General features: G+C 38.7%; 1 protein-coding gene across 1 annotated transcript; it reads right to left on the bottom strand.

Annotated features, from left to right (window-relative positions):
* Nucleotides 1-5352: 5352 nt before the first annotated feature.
* On the bottom strand, nt 5353-5766 carry LOC130850213 (2-iminobutanoate/2-iminopropanoate deaminase-like). Its single transcript, XM_057729612.1, has one exon. It carries the CDS (start codon nt 5764-5766, stop codon nt 5353-5355), a length of 414 nt encoding a protein of 137 aa, XP_057585595.1.
* Between the last annotated feature and the right edge of the window lie 14282 nt (nt 5767-20048).

The raw sequence follows: 20048 nt of genomic DNA, 5'->3' as shown, positions 1-20048 counted from the left end.
TGGGTGGGCCTAGTGTCATCACAAGGATCCTTAAAAGTAGAAGAGGGAGGTAGAGGAGAGTCAGAGAAAGAGATGTGATGATGGAGGGAGAGTAAGAGAGATGCCGTGCTGCTGGCTTTGAAGGGGAGGAAGCGGCTGTGAGCCAAGGAATATTGTGGCTTCCAGAAGCTAGAGAAAACAAGGGAAACAGAGTCTTTCCTGGAGATTTCAGAAGGAATGCGGCTCTCCTGACACCTTGACCTTAGGCTCAATGAAACCAGTGTTGGATTTCTGACCTATAGGACTGTCAGATGATGAATTTTTGTATTTTTAAGCCACTAAGGTTCTGGTAATTTGTTATACCAGTAAATAGAAAATGAATACAGGGGTCAAAAATGTGATTGGGTGGTAAGAAAGGCAGTACAAGATTTAAAATTATTTGTTAATACTTTTCCAGTAGGTAATTCACATATGACCAATTAAGTTGATTCTCTTGTTCTTTAAGAAAAATACCCTTGAGATTCCCTGTTCATTTTTGTCCTTCTGGAAGCATAGAGTATCTGAAGTCCTTGGTGGGAATTTTGTTGGAAATAAACCAGCACAACTAGATATGGACAGCAATCACTATTAATCCTTGAAAAAAAAAATCATGACACACACAAAAAATTGTCTCCATTTTCCTTAGATTCCTTTCTTGAGACCTCTTCCCCAAATCATTTTCTTGTACATCACGAATCTCAAGAAACTAGGTGTTCTGGATGCCCTCATCCCTGGTATGAAGGGTTAGTAGCCTACTGAAGCTTTGCACAGTGCTTTTTTTAAAACAGGGACGCTTACTCAGACCGTGTCCTCTTAGAATCCTGACATGTCAGGGTAGGAAAGAGCCATTCCAGCTACCCCATCCCATTCTCCTTGGTTTACGGAGGAGACGGAAGCTGTGACAGGTGAAATGCCTGGGCCAGGGTTACCAAGGACATGTGTGGCAGAGTCAGGACTACAATATGGGCCCTGGACTGTCAGCAGGGAGCCCCCCGCCAGCCACTCTGCTCACCGACGAGGCTTCCAGGCCACCTAATGACAGGGGATTGACTCTGCACCTGTAACTACCCAATAACAAAAGTAGTTTTCTGACGCTGTGGAGAGGACTTTATAAACAAGACTGACTTCTCAGTGAGTCAGTAATTAAGTTCGTAAGGCCTCTGCCCAGCTCTCCTCAGGTGAGCTGTCCAGAGAGCTAACATTTCATCACACGCTTACCGCAGGCACAGTGGTGGCCATCTAGTGTCATGGTGACGCGCCTGAACTTGGGATTAGCATTCTGGCTCTGACACTAGCTCTGTCTTTGGCAAGTTTGTTAACCACTCTTTGCCTTAGTTTCTTGTCTGTGCAATGAGGATAATAAGAGTTTATTCCTTATAGGGTCACTTTGAGTACTGAAGAGTTATTTCATGTATTTCATGTAAAACCTGTGGCAACTGCATGGGTTGGCTATACGATTACTGGTATGTTACGTAGGTGAGATATATTAATCTCTCTTCGTTTTTACAAACACCCGTAAGGTAGGCGCTAACGTCATCCCCATTTCACAGTGAGATAATTGAATCCAGAACCTACACTCGTATAACCCTTACCCTAAGCTGCTCAGATGCTGGATACAACTGGAAAAGGTTGAAAACTCACTATAAGGGCAGAAAACACATTTTGGAAAGAGCTCATTACAAAGGGATTACTTTTTCAAAGTGGAAACATTTGAATCCACAGATGGTTCTTTGAACAAGGAAAAAATAGTCAGTTCCATAGCTGTGATTCTTGGAGTGAGTCACTATAGCTCCCAAATGATGTTTGAGAATATGAAGTTTTTGTATCCCCTGGTTTGGTTTCTGTGGCCAGTTAGTGTTCAAACTCTGATAATCTGCTACTTCACTGATCCTCAATCTGCTAGTTCCCTAACTCTGGGGCCTTAACTTTTTAAACTAGATCCCTGTGTCACAACTGTAAAGTGAAACTAATAGTACCATTCAAAGGGGCTGGTGGGAAGATTATGCAATTCTAATTCCTGCAAAGCTGTTGGAACAGTGCCCAGCACTGTTGGCAAGAGCTTGAGAAAAGGTAATTGTCATTCTATTATTAGAGTCGAGTCTCCTATCCCTGTTTAAGCAGTGGATATGCCATATGGAAAGTTTATGATAGAAATTGAACTTGAAAAGGTAAATGCCAGGATCAAGGAGATGGGAGATGGAGACTCACAGTACAAGAATTAACCAGAACAAGAATTTTCTTGAGTTTTTTTTTAAAGTATTAAAACAAACTATTTCAGGAATTCCCTGGTGGTCAAGTGGTTAGGACTCCATGCTTCCACTGCATGGTCACGGGTTTGATCCCTGGTTGGGGCAAGCTGTGTGGCATGGCCAAAAATAAAAAAAAAAATTTTTTTTAAATAAAGCAAACTATTTCTACATGTATGTAATATCATTACCTCCTTTTTTGGTTATTGATCACTGTAATTTTTTTGTCCCATTGAGTAATTTGATAAGAAAACTAGACTTTTCTTCTATTGCTCAGCATTTTAAAATTTCATATCTGCTGTTTAGTTTCTGACCGAGGCTTATGAGTTCCATTTAAAGCACAAATATTAATAGTTTTATAAAGATTATGCTGGTCTCAGATGCATTTTTTCCTGGGTCAAGTTCTGGTTTTATTAAAAGGATTAAAGCGCCAAGCCAGACTTAATCCTTTTAGTTTATATCAAAGTGACTTAAGGTGTAAACAGCCTTACTGACTGTATAGTTTGGTACAAAGAGGGGGAAATGCTTGGAGTAATAACTGATTATTCAGTCGAAATGGAGATAGTCCTGTAAATGATAGAAGAAAGGGGAAACCAATGAAGAAGCTCTTTTCTTAGATTCCACCTGTTGACTTAGTAATACAGTTTTTCTCCTAACCTTTGGTAAAATATTTACTATGGGTTGCCTTTTTGTTTCCACCTAAAAATTAGAGCAAATGTATTCATTTTTAAGCACAAGGAACATCGAATAACAGAAGGCCCAATGAGATCAAAAGGCAGGACTGTTAGCAATAAGAGGAAAGCTCACCAATTTGCTCTGATCAGATAATTTAAAAAAAAAAATTGGAAAAAAATTTACTTTTTTTCTGGTTTCTTTCTACCTCCCTTCCACATTAATTTCACCTTTAACATCACAGGGTGAAGATGACTTCTATCTTTGAGAAGACATTGTTGCATGTAGTGAAACATAGTATCAAATCATTTCCACAGTACCACCCAGTATATCTGCAAATAACAATCCTGATCTAGTGAAAATGAGTGATTTTCCCCACATATTTATGTTTTTGCCATAAAAAAAGCACCTTAATTAAAATGTATTACAAAACCAAGTGCTGCAGTTTTTGTGCTGGTGCTGTGTCGTCAGATGGTCTCCACATCATCACTTGCTCACAGTTGCTCCCTCCTGATTCATCTTCATGGAATGGCATGCATTTGAGCCTCCTGTGTCCCGTTCCTTAGCATTAACTTTTGATTGTCTTTTTCTTGAAGCATCTTTTACCTGTTTTATAGCAGCTGACATTCTTTTTCATGTCTCTCCTGGTTTGCTTCCCTTTCTTTCCTGCTTCATCCTTCTCAGGGTTTCTTACCTACTTGCCCCACAGAAAGCCGAGAGTTAGTGCCATCTCTCCAGCCTGGAAAATGGAGCGCTGCAGAGAACCCACGTGGGTAGACCAGCCCCGCCATTGATGCCCATTGATTTGAGTGAAGAGACAGGTAAAGATGTCAGTGGACTTACTTTGTTCCTTTGGCTCGTCTCTGCTTTCTGACTTTCTCTTCTCCAAGCTCTGAGCTGGTCTGAGAGACTTCCCTGGGTATTATTAGTGTTTTTTTACTTCCTTGTTTTGAACCAACCTGTCTCCTATCTTTATTTAATTCCAAAGTCCTTTTACCAATGACTCCTCTACCCTAAGTGGATACGTAGGCCCATTTGTAAGCTTGGGAATGTTCTATGCTTTCCCACTTTTGTCTCCCGCGTACTGGGAAGCCTTTTCTGAAACCCCGAAACACTTAAGTGCTCACTCTCTCCAACCTCTTTGCACTTTTTGATATCCATTAGTGCAGCATCATATTGCCTTTTAATGCCTTTTATGTTACATAAACAAAATTAGAAAATACAGATAACTAAAAAAAAAAAAAAGAGAGAAAGACAAAAAAAGCATCCATAATTCCACAATTCAGTGGTAACATTTTCATTTAGATTTTTAAACGTTTGTATGTCAATATGTACTTCACATAGAGACACATGATTAGGATTATATTGTTTAGCTTAATGCCTTTTTTTTTTTGAGGTAGATCAATATGTATTTATATGGAAGATCTTCAAGACAGGAAGAAAGCAATCTGTAGAATAATATTCACAGTAAAGCTCCATTTATGTAAACAAGCTAAAACCAAACTAGATGATCAAATATGTAATGAATAGGAAACTATCTGCTGGTTACACTCAGACTCCTAGCAGTGATCATCTTTGGGGAGGTAAGTGGAATGGACAGTGAGTGAAGGGGACTTTTACTTTTTAATCTACGTAATTCTGTGTTGGAATTTATTCTACTATGAGGAGGGAGGTATTCATGCAGTAGTTTCTAAAAATGTTAGAAGATTTCAAAGAACGAACACAAAATGGTTATACATAGCCTTATTACAACAGTGTAAAAATGTGAAGTCAGAAGGAAGCTTTGAGAAAAAAATATTTGGAGTTCAAACTTCGTAGTTCCCCCACCTTTATTTAGGTAATGCAATTTAGTGTACACATTAAACTGTTAAAAAAACAGGTGAACAGAATCACACCAAGGAAAATCTGCGTGCTATTTTATTTCCATTAGTAAAATATTATCTATATAAAATTTGGTCCAGTTTCTTCTCCTTTGCCTCTACCATTCAAACTTAAATGCTTTAACTTTACTCAGGTAAAAGCAGAATCATATATCTGATGTGAGAACTAAATATTTCACATCATTAAATTAATGCACTTTAATTGAATTAGGTGTGCTCTTTATTATTTCTCAGGAATAGTAATTCATCTCTCCTACATGTTATTTCCCTTTACTTTTATTTTTCTGAGTAACTATGTAATGCGTGTCTCTTTTCCCATATCCAGTAATGAGTGCTATAGAAGTGTAATTTATAAGATCAGCAACTAGATTCATCATTAATCTTGAATTCATGTTCAGTTCGCCTTAGAAGGTGGTATTTCCATAATAACTTCAGATGTTTCAGTCAACCTTATGGTTTCCAACAAAGATTGTAAAAATTAAGACATTAATTTAAAAACATTATTAAAATACCAGACTAAATAACACTGGGCCCACTTAGAGTGATGCTGTCGTGAGAGGTTCTCGGACAGCTCCTGCTTCAGTCTCAACACGGCCTCCTTTGGGCAAAGCAGCAACATGGTAAGCAGCTCTTGCAGGAAAACTACTCTGCAAATATTGTTTGTAGATGTCCCTGACAGTATGGAAGTCATTTATGTCCACCAGCAAAACAGTTGCTTTTACCACATTTGTGAAGTCATGCTCTGCAGCTTTCAGAATTTCACCCAAGTGTGTAAAAGCTTGTTTAGCCTCTACTGCCACCTCTCCTGGCACAAGCTGTCCACTTGCAGGGTCCATGCCTAGCTGTCCTGAAATGTAAACGGTCCTGTCGACTAACACGGCCTGACTGTAGGGACCAGTGGCCGCTGGGGCTTTTTCGGTGCTGATGACCTTCCTGATCAAAGATGACATGGCTAATCCTGTCCCCTTGCCGCTCCTCACAGGCAGCTTATCCAGCACACTGCTCCTACTCGCGTCTCTAGCTTAATGTCTTTTAAACACCTTGTTCATGTCAATAAATGTATTTATTGCAATTCTCTTTTTAATTGAAGTATAGTCGACTTACAATATTGTATTAGTTTCCGGCATACAACATAGTAATTGGATATTTGTGTAGATTTCACTCCATACAAAGTTATTATAAAATATTGACTGTGTTCCCTGTGCCGTGCGTTACATTTTTAGTAGTGGCGTGCTGTTCCGGTTTTCCGAAGTGTCATGTTACATTCCAATTATTTATTTTCAGTCCTGTCTCACAGGTACAAATAAAAGCCTTGCAGGCAGAGATCCTTGGGGCAGGGCTGATGCCTTTCCCCGTGTTCTGTAGTGTCTCAGACGTGGCAGACTCATTAAATGTATGTTGAACAAGTTAGTGGGGTGCATACAGATTCCTCTTCCGTGTTTTTCCCCCTTATGTAAAACGGACAAAAAAGATACTGAAGATGTATCGATGCTCTGAGCTTAAGAAAGTGACAATTTCGTGCCATAATACGACTCAAAGGCTGAAGGTAATTACAAGAACGAGAAACCAGCACTGTTTTAGAAAGAGCGCAGAATCATGGTGACTCATGATTGGTGTGACTCACATTATCTAGGCAGCACAGAGAGGCACAGTGAGAATGAATGGTGTTTTTTAAGCCCAGAATGACCTGTCTCCCAGTGATCTTCCAGACCCAACTCCACGCAGTGAATCTTACTAATAAGTCTTCTGCATTTTTCTCTCTCCTTCCTGCTTTTATAACCACGTGGTTGGTGCCAATAGTGATGTGATTCTGCCATGTGTTATTTTGACCCTTATTTCTTCAACCATCCTCTAGCTTGTAAGAAGGCAGGAGCTGGAGTATCCTCGTAAAACTGAACATTACAGAAAGGTGACTAATGTTACTAATTAAACATTGATTTTTGAAATGTAATGCTTCATTTTTATAAGGGAAGAGAAAACTTCTTTCTTAAGCCAACATGGAGTTTATTAGTCAGAGCTCAGAGTTCAGAAACAAGGGCTACCAGGAACTGTAAGTGCTCTGGAAAATGGTATTCCCCACCTCTCATGATCCAGTCAGCTAGCTGAGAGAACATTATACCCGTGGTGGTAACATGTGGCTTTGGGTTGCAATTATATGACCTGTGACTGAAAGGATCTCCAGAGAAAGTATGGATATTTTATCAGTCGGTAATGAACTTCCAACTAAACAAGGGGTATTTAATAGTAGTGGCTATTATTATTATGATAATGTAGGTAACTATTAAAAACTTATACTTTGATACACCTAGTCTAAGTTTTTTTCATAGATTACCCTTCTAAAACTGAGGGACAGAGAGGTTAAGCAACTTGCCCAGGGTCAAGACAGCTAGTAAATACTGAAAGCTAAGGCCCCACAAGTACCAATTTTATATACATTGTAACACCTGACTTTCACAGGGTACTTGGGAAATTGGGCTGCACTCTGACTTTAGTAATTTCTCTAGAAAAATGAGCATCAGCCCTTTAAGCATACAAATATTTTCCTTCCAGCATTTTTTGGATGGAATTCTCTCAGTAGGTTTTGTACCTTAGGGGTACTATGTCGGGTAGCTATGTCATAATCCAAATTTCATTTGTCTGCCTGTTCCTTCATCACATCCCTTTGTTTCATGGAAGGACAATGAGATGCTAAAGCATGGACCACTGAGTTATAGTTTGTCAATATTCATTCTCAAGTCAAAGGCTAACATGCCTTCTTTAAAGAGTTACTTTCTTTTTACCAACAGCATAATACCCTTACTTATTAAAATGAATTTTCAGCAGGATTTTAAGTATTCTCATGTCATTGACATCAATCATGTTAATTTCTCAGTCAACTCAAAGTACTCTCCCACGCCATTTCTCTAACAAGTGGGAGTCGTTGCATTTCATTTTTCTTGCCAAATCACTGTTGCAATTATATATAATATTTCACTGGCTTTATGTTGTCACTGAATTATCACTTTAGAAGTACATTAATCTGTGCCTACTTGATTTCTCAAAAACTGAAACAATCAGAAGAGTGCTATGGTCCCAGTGAGAGAATGCTGTGCAGATTCCCCACGTCTGCTGTCTTTCTGGTGTAGCATCTGGACAGTGCAGGCTACCTGCTGAGGTAGCTTTCTGGGTACCACAAAGTGGTTAGCTGTTTCCTGTTTTCTCCTGTTTATTGCTCTATAAAGACGCCTTGTAGCAGACAAATTGCCAGTCCATTTATTAAAATAAGCACATCCCAATCTTCTAGGATTTGCATGTAAGTAACTGAGTGAACTTATATGGGAAAACTTACGGAAGCAAATGGTTTGTTCTTTTAGGCAGTGAAATTTTAGTGTGTGTATACTTATTAATACTCTGTTGTATAACCATCAGATCTGTTATTACAATCTAAATACAATGAAAATACTTTTCTAGTTAGTTTTCCTAATAAGTAGATGACTATTTTAGAAAGTATCAAGTATGGGGAAATTGGCCTGATTCTGGAGCTAGATTCCTAAGAAATGAACCAACAGTCCAAATTGCTGGCAAAATCCCAAAAGGCGTGGTCCATGCGCTTGATTTCTGCAGATGTGAGGCTCCACACCTGGTCCTACAGGGGAGTCAGGTATCAGGATCACTGGCCCAGGACACAGCCCTCCAGCTCAGTGCTTCACAGACTACTTGTGAGGTAAGGCCATTAAAAAAATTTCCAATCAATTGTGGGCCAACGCTTTTGTAAAATATGAAAAAGATGACTTACTAGGAAAATAAAGTTAAAAAGACAAGAATTCAAGTGCAGTTCTTTTGTGAGAATCAGTAGGCATAAAATTTTGTTTGTCCTTCCTTTGTAACTTTTTGTTTAGCTACAATTTTTTTTTGTTTTTTTGTTTAGCTACAATTTTGAAAGGACACAAAGTCACGTGTAATATATTAATTGCCGATTAGTCAACATTTTCAAATTTGTGATTTTCTATTTTCCCAAGTTATGTTTGTTTAGATTATATTTATTAGAACATAAAGTTACAAAGGAAGAAGGTCCATGTTAAAAATCTATACTCACACTTGGAATGAACATTGTGTATACCACTATATAAAGTTCCACATTTAAATAACCTGTTTTTCCTTGCTTAATTTGTTTAAATTGGATTGATCACACTGCTGCTTGCAGAGGATTTATTTAAAAAATCCTCTGTATTTAAAATTAAATTAAAATCCTCTGTATTTTTAAACTGTTTCCAGCTTTAGTTTTAATAACACCCAGAGTAGAGAAGTCATTTCCACAGTGGTATGTTGACAGGAACAGAAGAAGAGATTTTAGAATAATTTCAGCAAACACAGGATATTTATTTTAAAATTGTATCCCAAATAAGGGAAGCAATGCTATGTTTACATAATACATTCCAGTAGTCAGTTTCAACAGTTTATCGTATAAACGTATAGAATAACTTTTTTCTTTTGATTAAAAAAATGAATTCTGGAAAGATAAACTTTTAATTTGTGGATCTTCTTTGGATGGAATATAAAATTTATAAGATGATTATTAATAGCTTCTTGCAGATGTATAAAATCAAAATCATCAACTGTTTCTTTGCTAGTTGTTGTTCAATTAGGCTACCTGTGATCAGTATCCACAAACATTCTGCTTTTCTAACCTGGTGTTTTTTTGCTCTTGCACCTTACTTGCCTTTGTAAAACATACTGAAGTCCTTCTTGGCCTTGGAATGGTTAAGGTCATTTAAATATTGAAGATCTCAATCAAAAAAGCGAGTCTGGCCATAGTCACAGTTTTGAAAAGTTGAGACCAAACTGTCTCCTTATCTTGGGGAAACGCAAAAAATTCACTCCCTGTTTCAGATATTCTCAACAGCATTTTCTCATGGAATAGTAAGTTATAAATAATGCTTACATTTTCTCAATTTTTCATATTTTTTTGAGGGGGGGTGGGTTACAGCTGTCAAACCAACCGTAACATATCACACGTGATGTCATGTTGTGATGTGGACCTGCAGGGCACAGCCAACGTGACCACACTGCATGCAGCTTGCTATACAGGTTTGGCAATAACCTGCAGGACCTGTACCTTATCCAGTGAGGTGAGAATTACTAAATGCTTAGCTCTCGTTTTCTGTATTTATCTTCTCACTGCTTGGTTAAAAAGAAAAAAAAAAATGCATTCCACTAGTGGTCTGAGTTCTGTGGTCTGAGCAGCACCAGCCTGTGTCAAGCATCATGGCTCCATGTTTGCCAGGAAGGCTCCATCCTGCGGCCAGAGGTATAGGAGGCCACATCCAGTTTTCTGGGAAAGGGATGGTGAGGGTAGGTCACTCAGACTGGAAGTCTCAGTAAGGGAACCAAGGCCCAGTCATATAAACTTGGTCAGAGTAAGGATAGCAGGAGGAGAGGCAGGATGCTTAGGGCTCCTAGAAAGTCTATGGAAATAAGATAGATTCTAAACCTCAATCTCTAGTGGTCAAAGGATGGTAGTATATTTGAGATCCAGTTAGAACTGATTTAGAAATAATGTCACCTGCCATTTATTGGACACTGGCTTTATATTGATCTCCGTTATTTAATTATGAAAATCCGGTAATAAATGTAATTGCCGTTTTTTACACGGGGATACTGCGTCTTAGCATGGTGAGCAATCTGCTTAAGATCGTACAGTTAGGAAACATGTGAGAGTTAGAGGGTCTGTGTCCAGATATGTCAAACTCTTGTCTTGAAGCAGTGCGCCTGTAGGGAACTGGGTCTGCGGGTCCGTGTGAGCCAAGCAGGAAAAGTGGAGTCAGACAGAGGCAGTGGGCACTCCAGGATGAATAAACTCATAGGGCTTCCACGGTGCAACTTTTCATGAGGCTTTGGAAACTTAGTGTGGTGGCTAAGCCTGAGTAGCGCCCTCTAGTGGCAAGTGAGGTCCAGAGAAGCAACTGTGACACGATGGTGACAGATTTCACCACCAGATGTCCTTCATGGTTAATCTTAGCTTTATTTATTTATTTATTTATTTATTTATTTATTTATTTTTGTGTGTTTTGGGCAATTACACTTTTTATTCTTTCTCTGAGGTACTAGGAAGTTACCTTCGAACATGGGAGAGACAAGAAAATGTTTTCTTTTTCTTCTCCCCTGGCACTGTACAACCCTAGAAAGTGACAGCTGGTTGGGAATCGTATAATGTTGCTTGTACAGTATGTGTATTTGGGTCAAGTGACTTGAACCTAAAGAAAGTGTAGAGTATTTCACATCTAGGCAGAGGAAGATGAAGCTGAGATAGGATACAGTTAGCAGCAAAAGAGAGAAAACAAGATGGGTATACGGTTATGGAAGTAAAGGAGAAAGTGTGTTTTAAAAAGAAAGAGAAACGTAATATGATAAGGATGTCACTTCCCAAATTGATATATAGGTTTAATAAAATTCCTACCAAAATCTCAACTAGGTTTTTGCTGAACAGAAACAACCTTATTCTAAAATTTCTGTGGAAAGGCACAGGCAGTAGAACAGCTAAAGCAATGCTAAAAAAGAATTAAGGAGAAGAACTCACTCTACACAGTATTAAGATTCACTGTGTAGCTACAGTGATTGAGACAAGGTGGTACTGGAAAGGGACAGACATATAGATCAGTGGGATAGAATAGAGAACCCAGAAATAGAAGCATGCAAATATGCCCAACTTTAGTTTTCACAAAGGCACAAAAGCAATTCAGTAGAGGAAAGAGAGCCTTTTTAACAAAAGATATTGGAGCAAGTGGACACCATAAACAAACAAACTAAAAGAAATGAAGGAATCCAAACCTAAATCTCCCACCTTATATAAACAGTTAACTGAAAATGAATCACAGACTTTAATGTAAAACTATAAATGTGTCACACATAATACTGTAAAGTGTAAATTTATTTTTAAAAACATAGGCGTAAACCGTTTAGGGATAGGTGAAGAATTCTCAGATTAGATACCAAAAGCACAATTCATAAAAGGAAAAAAAAAGTGTATATTCACTGAAGACCTTGAGTTAAGGACTAATTGGTTTTGTGACCATAGTTATTAGCACTAGGAAAGTACAAAAAAAAAAAAAAACAGAGCACATTTTAAAATCCACTAAATATTTACTGAGGTCTAGCTCGGTGCCAAGCACTGCCCTAGGCTCTGATGAGTGACCATGACAGGAGGTCCTTATCACACCCCTAGGTTATGTGTTCTTTATGTACTCTTTTTCCTACTATTCTGCATGAAAGCTTCAATTGAGCAGGCAAGCCAAGTGTCCCAAGATAAGGGCCTAACCTCAGAGTCTTCCAAGTTCACGGATGGGCAAAAGATCTGGTGTTAGTTTAGGACGTAAGGGTAAAGGCTACAGACATTGTCAGATACGTACATAATGTTTATGCAAGGGTAGAGGATGTTTCTAAAATATTAATACCTTCAATTTCACCCATGGGAACCCATTTCTAACATGCCTATGCTATGTAATAAGCTACTCATCTTCAATAAATTTTCTGCCTTTTGTTATTCTAGTTAACAAATGGTCTGATGTCAGTCAGTACCACTGATTGCCTCTGGAGAATGGGTTTTATGATTAGAAGACCAGTTAACCATCACTGTTCCTAATTTAAATGGTCACTACATTGATTTCTAGGTTAATGTAACTAAAAAGTAACCAATATTATGCTGTCTACATTGAAGTACTAGGGTGAGTAAAAAATTATCTGCACTCTGACTGTAGAATTTATTTTAATTAACTTTTAGAAAAGACAAATACATCATTTTTCGACATAATCACCTTGCTTTTCAGTACACTTTGTCCATCTGTCAACAAGATTTTGTATTCCCTCATTAAAAAATATTTTAGGCTGAGCTGTGAGCCACGAATGCACTGCTGTCTTCACTTCATCAGAAGTGAATGTTTGGGGCTTCCTGGTGGTGCAGTGATTAAGAGGCTGCCTGCCAATGCAGGGGACAAGGGTTTGATCCCTGGTCTGGGAAGATCCCACATGCTTCAGAGCAACTAAACCTGTGCACCACAACTACTGAGCCCGAGTGCCACAACTACTGAAGCCCATGCTCCTAGAGCCTGTGCTCCTCAACAAGAGAAGCTACCGCGATGAGAAGCCCACACACAACGAAGAGTAGCCCCCACTCTCCCCAACTAGGGGAAGCCCACGTGCAGCAATGCAGACCCAACACAGCCAACAAATGAATAAATAAATAAAAATAAATAATTTAATAAAAAATGCTTTGAGCATTCTACCTTTAAAAAAAAAAAAAGAAAAGAAAATGTTCACTCTCATAGGGTTGCTTTCAGGGAACCAAACAGGTGAAAAGTCCAATGGAGCAAGATCAGGACTATACGGAGGATGCTTTAACACCTCAAAAGGAAGTTTTTGCAGGGTCAAAAGTGTGGGCAAAAGTGTGCAGACATTCACACCTTCAGACCACAAAAAATAAATCACGCTGCTCTTCTTTCGTGCAGATCACAAGTGGGACATCCATTTTTGCTTGCACCGCAGTTACAAATGAACTGATGTAACACGTTCACGCCTGCACAGCAGTGACTAGGGAGGCAGTAGCCTTGAGTTGCAAGTGCTAATGAGTGCGGCCAACAGAAGTTTTAATATAACTAGAGTGCAAATAATTTTTTAAGCGCTTTATTGGAATATAATTGCTTTACACTCTTGTGCCAGTTTTTGAGGTACACCAAAGTGAATCAGCTGCATTTATAACTATATCCCTATATTCCCTCCCTCCCGCGACTGCCTCCCACCCTCCCTGTCCTGGCCCTCTAAGGCATCACCCATCATTGAGTTGATCTCCCTTTTTTATACAGCAACTTCCCACTAGCTATCTATTTTACAGTTGGTAGTGTATATATGTCTATGCTACTCTCTCACTTCATCCCAGCTTCCCCTTTGCACCCCCCCAACCCCGTGTCCTCCAGTCCATTCTCTTCATCTGCATCCTTATTCTTGCCCCATCACTGGGTTCATCAGTACCATTTTTTTAGATTCTGTATGTATGAGTTAGCATACGATATTTGTTTTTCTCTTTCTGGCTTACTTTGCTCTGTATGAGAGTCTTTAGGTCTATCCACCTCATTACATATAGTTCAGTTTCATTCCTTTCCTTTTTAGAGTGCAGATAATTTTTGACTCACCCTCATATTTGAACTATAAATATTGTAACCCTAGGTCTTACCCACAGATACTCAGATAGAATGGGTCTGAAATGGGGTCCAGAATTCTGCATTTTTAACAATCATACCCAGTTGAAGGAAGGCCTCCCACCATATTTTGAGGATCATTGGATTATTCTAGTAGGAGAAGCATAGGGAGGCTAGAAAAAAACTATAGTGGTAGGTAAAAAAACTGTGTACTCATTCAATGGAATACTATACAACAATAAAAAGTAAACTGTTGACACATACAGTACTGATGGATTGCAAGGGTCTTATGTTGAGTGAACAAAAACAATCTCAGAAGGTTACATACTGTATAATTCCATCTATAGACTATTCTTAAAATGACAAAATATATGATGGTGGTTGCCAGAGGTCAGATATGGGAGTGCAGCTATGAAGAGATAATACAAGGGAGTTTCTTTGTGGTTATGGAAGGGTTCTGTATTCTCAAGGGAGTATTTTGGGGGATGGTAGAATTGTTGTGAGTTCTGATTGCGGTGGTCATGAGTCTGTATGTGTGATAAATAAATTATACACGCACACTAGTGTATGTCCTGTGAAAACGGATAAAATCCAAATAAGTTCTAAGGTTTAGTTAATAGTACCATGTGAAAGTCAATTTCCTGGTTTTGGTGATTATGATTATGTAAGGTATGAAAACTGGGGAAGCTAGGAGAAGGGTACCCAGATGCTTTTGTACTGTTTTAGCAACTTCTGTGTGAATCTAAAATCATTTCAAAATAAAAAGTAAAAACAAAACAACAACAAAACAAACCTAGGTGGTTATGAGGTTGTAAATGTAAAGATTAAAGACGATGTTTGTAAAAGAGAAAAGGAAGGCAGAGCCCATAGAGGTTAACAACATGGTGGAATCTAATGCAGACATGCTGGTTCAAATTCCTACTCCACCTCTTGCTACACATGACCCTGGACAGATTAGTTAACTTATCTGAGCTTTAGTCAACTTGTGTTTGAAATAGGGAAATAGGGACTTCCCTGGTGATACAGTGGTTAAGAATCTGCCTGCCAATGCAGGGGACACGGGTTTGATCCCTGGTCTGGGAAGGTCCTTCATGCTGCAGAGCAACTAAACCTGTGTGCCACAACTACTGAGCCCATGTACCACAACTACTGAAGCCCCAGTGCCTAGAGCCTGTGCTCTGCAACAAGAGAAGCCACAGCAATGAGAACCCCATGCACCACAACAAAGAGCAGCCCCCACTCGCCTCAACCAAAGAAAAGTCCATGTGCAGCAACGAAGACCCTATGCAGCTAACAGAGTTCATAAAAATAAAAAAAGAAATGGGAAAAATAGCAGTATCTATGCCAAAGAAAATGTTATTGTGAAGGGGATATGCAAATATGTATGTAAAACAGTATGGTGTTTGATACACGGGAAAGATTCAAAAAGCTTTAATTGCTTAGACGTGGGGAAAGAATTGTCAAGGCTTGGTTAAGTGGCTGTGGGGAAAAGCGCAAGTGCAGGATCCCAGAACAGTGGCAGAATCATCGTGGAGAGACTGGGTCAGGGATGCTGGGTGTTGGAGGAGGATGCTTGCCGTGTAAAGACACAAATGGGACTCACCAGTTGGCATGGGGGACAGAACATTAGAATATACGGAGAAGAGGATTCCCTACAAATGGTGATTTGAACTACCTCTCCCCTCTCAGAAAGTTTGAGCCAAAAGAATCAAAGCTAAAATGCTTGGTACTGATCTCTGGAATATTTGAAGGAAAGTAAAGTTGTGTAGAAGATAAAGACATGCTTACTTTTGTTCTAATTGAAGTATCTTGAGAAGTCAGTGTCGCTGATGGAAATTGTGTAAGAGACAATTTCACTAAGTTCTTAAAGAATAAAGTCTAACATAATTATTTAAAAGCATATTTTTATATTTTAAAACTTTTATTGGAGTATAGTTGATTTACAATATTGTGTTAGTTTCTGCTGTTCAGCAAAGTGAATCAGTTATACATACACATTGAGTAGAGTTCCCTGTGCTACACAGTAGGTCCTTATTAGTTATCTGTTTTATATATAGTAGTGTGTATTTGTCAATCTCAATCTCCCAGTTTATCCCTCCCCCTCTTTTCTCCCTGGTAACCATAATTTTTTTTTTTTACATCTGTGACTCTATTTCTGTTTTGTAAATATGTTCATTTGTATAATTTTTTAGATTCCACATATAAGTGATATTATATTTTTCTTTCCCTGTCTGACATTTCACTCAGTATGACAATCTCTAGGTCCATCCATAGCACTGAAAATGGCATTATTTCATTCTTTTTTATGGCTGAGTAATATTCCATTGTATATCCATACCACATCTTCTTTATCCATTCCTCTGTCAGTGGACATTTATGTTGTTTCCATGTCCTGGCCATTGTAAACAGTGCTGCAGTGAACATTGAGGTGTATGTATCTTTACGAATTATAGTTTTGTCCATATATATGCCCAGGAATGGGATTGCTGGATCATGTGGTGGCTCTGTTTTTATTTTTTTAAGCAACCTCCACACTGTTCTCCTTAATAGTTGTACCAATTAAAAAATATATTAATTGAGCAGGAACTGGGGATGTTGAGGTGAGTGAAAAATGGTTTTTACCTGTAAAAAGCTCATATCCTGATGAAAGAGTCAGTGAATGAAAGTCAAAGAAATACAAGCTATTATAATATTCAGTACATGAGATAAGAATTTAAAGTGCTTGATGGGGAAGGGCTTCACAGAAGAGGCCACCCTTGAACCTGCCTTTGAGCAGACCTTCCTCTAAGATGAGAGGGTCTGTGGGGTCTCTGGGGCTAAGAAGCAACCTTCAGTTTAAAAGTAGCACCCTGAATCCCTATCAAAATACTAATGGCATTTTTCACAGAACTAGAACAAATAATTCTAAAACGTGTATGGAAACACAAAACACCCTGAATAGCCAAAAAAAAACTTGAAGAAGAACAAAGCAGGAGATATGCTCCCTGACTTCAAACTATACTATAAAGCTACAGTAATCAAAACCGTATGGTACTGATGCAAAGCCAGACACATAGGTCAGTGGAATGGAACAGAGAGCTCAGAAATAAACCTACACATATATGATCAATTAAGCTACAACACAGGAGGCAAGAATATATAATACAATGCAGAAAAGACAGCCTCTTCAATAAATAGTGTTGGGGAAACTGTACAGCTACATGCAAAAAAATCAAATTACCTTTTCACACCATATCCAGAAAATAAACTCAAAATGGGTTAAAGATTTAAATGTAAGATCTGAAACCATGAAACTCTTAGAAGAAGACAGGGAATATACTCTTTGACGTTGGTCTTAGCAATATTTTTTTTTTAGTATGTCTCTCCAGGCAAGAAAGATAAAAGCAAGAATAAACAAATGGGACTACATCAAATTAAAAGCTTTTGCACAGTGAAGGAAACTGTCAACAAAATTAAAAGGCAGCCTCCAAACTGGAAGAACAGATTTGTGAATGATAGATCTGATAAGGGGTTACTACCCCATATATAAAAAGAATTCATACAACTCAACATCAAAAAACAAACAATCTGATTAAAAAATGAGCAGAGGACCTGAATAGACATTTTTCCCAAGAAGACATACAGAATGCCAACAGACATAGGAAAAGAGGCTTAATGTCACTAATCATCAAGGAAATACAAACTACGATGAGATATTTCCGACTATGAGAATGGCTCTTCTCAACAAGACAAGTTACATGTGTTAGTGAGAATGTGGAGAAAAGGGGATCCTCATCTCTGTTGATGGGGGTGTAAATTGGTGCAGCCAATGGGAAACAGTATGAAGATTCCTCAAAAAATTAAAAGAAGAACTACCATATGATCCAGCAATTCCATTTTTGGATATTTTTCCAAAGAAAACAAAAACACTAATTTGAAAAGATATGTGCACCCCTGTGTGCTCTGGTGCCTTGCAGCATTAGTTTCAGTCGCCAAGATGTGGAAGGAACCTAAGTGTTCATTGATGGATGAATGGATAAAGAAGATGTGCCACATATACACAACGGAATATTAGCCATGAAAAAGAATGAAATCTTGCCGCTTGTGACAACATGGATGGACCTAAAGGGTATTATGCCAAGTGAAAAAAGTCAAATAGAGAAATACAAATGCCGTATGATTTTGCTTATATGTGAAATCTAAAAAAACAAAACAAATGAACAAAGATAACAAAACAGAAATAGAATCCTAGAGAACAGGTGGTTGCCAAAGGGGAACGGGGGGCGGGGGGGTGGGGTGGGAATGAGTGAAATAGGTGAGGGAGATTAAGAGGTACAGACTTCTAGTTACAAAATAAACGAGTCATGGGGATGCAATGTACAGCACGGGGAATATAGTCAATAAGACTATAATAACCTTGTAAAGTGACAGATGGTAACTCGACTTACCGTGGTGATCATTCCGTAACGTATAAGAATGTTGAATGACTGCGTTGTGCACCTGGAATTAATGCAGTGTTGTAGGTCAGTTAGACTTAAGTTAAAAAAAGTAGCAATATGAGAATTTAACTTTGGCCAATACCTGGGCCACTAAACCATGGACCGTCAATGGTGTCTTCGTATTCACTCATGGACTCTTCCCCAACTCTGGGTCCCACATATTAGAAAGGATGAGCGCCCCAGTCGTGTTTGGTGGTCACCTTTTATGTTCGCTCTGGGGGTTGTGAGTGGGAGACGTGGAGCCCTGACCCCATCCTGACAGTAGCAAGCAGAGGTGGGGGCATGGGGAGCATAGGACTGGCCTGCCCTAATCTCCATCACCAGATGGACATCCTGTTCACTTCCTCTTCCGCCCCCAAAGTTACTGCTTTCCGGAGTAAGAGGTGAAGGAGGTGTATTATGGGCCTAATCTCTTGGGGTCCCTGAGTTTTTTTTTTTCTCTGCAGTCCTTCTGTAATTTTACAAGACACCTCCAAACACACCTTAACTTTTGCATTGTAAATGAGAGGTTCTCTTTGTGGGTATAGTATGTCATAAAATGTTCATAGTTTTCAGACAAGCAAAGCAAAAGCACTTCTTTAGAAAGTGATTTTTCCAAGTGTTGGAAGGTAGAATACTTCTGAGACAGAGCCATCGTATAAGATAAACAAAGTAGCCACTTCTTGGAAATTTTATATTCCAGATGAGTGCTGTCCATCTGAGAGTGAATATTCAAATCTAAAAACTTAATTATTTTCAAAAATATCTCTGCCAAAACTTCTACCAAGAGTCAGTCATATATCTGTTTCATTGAATCTGTCTCATCTTTGTTGGTAGGATGCACCGCTATTTTATATAACACTAAGGAAGAAGAATGCTGCCACTTAACCTGTAATACCGTGAGATTTCAGAGGTGTTATAATGTGGGGAAAAAAGTGAATTATAGAATTGATACAAGATGGTGTTTCTTTAGGTGGAAGATAGAGATCTTCCTTTTTAGTCTTAAAAGAGACAGTAGAAGAAAGGATGAGGAATTTGTGGTTAGGCTGATGTTTCATCCCATCCCCCTCTTACTAGACTCTGGGAAGTGATGTTTCTTTAAACTCCATTTTTTTTTTTTTTTCATTTGTAAAGTGGAATCATACCCACCCACTAGGTTGAGGTGAAAAATAAACAATTTACTGGATATAACACTTCTACCCTAATGCCTGTCAGATGGTGTGTATTTAACAAAAATTAGTTTCTCTTCCCCTTATTTAAACCAGTCTATTTCTTGGATTAATTTTGATCAGTTTCCTCGTATTTCAGTCCTCTGACACATAGGTGTGGTTCTGCATGGAGATGCCTGACACTGAGGTGTTTTGGTTAGGGCAGAGCGTTGCTCTTTCTTACCGGTGCTGTCTGCTTGTTCTTCATTCTTGTTCCCACCCTGCTGGTGGAAATGTAGACTTCAGTGACTCATTACCCGACTGCTTTGCACCAAGACGTATGCAGGATGGGGTCATTTGCATCTGGATATCTCATCTAGTCCTTGATTTTACCACCTTTTGACCAGGGATTGAACCCGTGTCCCTTGCAGTGGAAGCGCGGAGTCTTAACCACTGGACC

This window comes from Hippopotamus amphibius, chromosome 3 (genome assembly GCF_030028045.1).
Source record: "Hippopotamus amphibius kiboko isolate mHipAmp2 chromosome 3, mHipAmp2.hap2, whole genome shotgun sequence".
NCBI classification, from domain to species: Eukaryota; Metazoa; Chordata; class Mammalia; order Artiodactyla; family Hippopotamidae; genus Hippopotamus; species Hippopotamus amphibius.
This window is presented reverse-complemented; position numbering and strand designations above follow the sequence as displayed.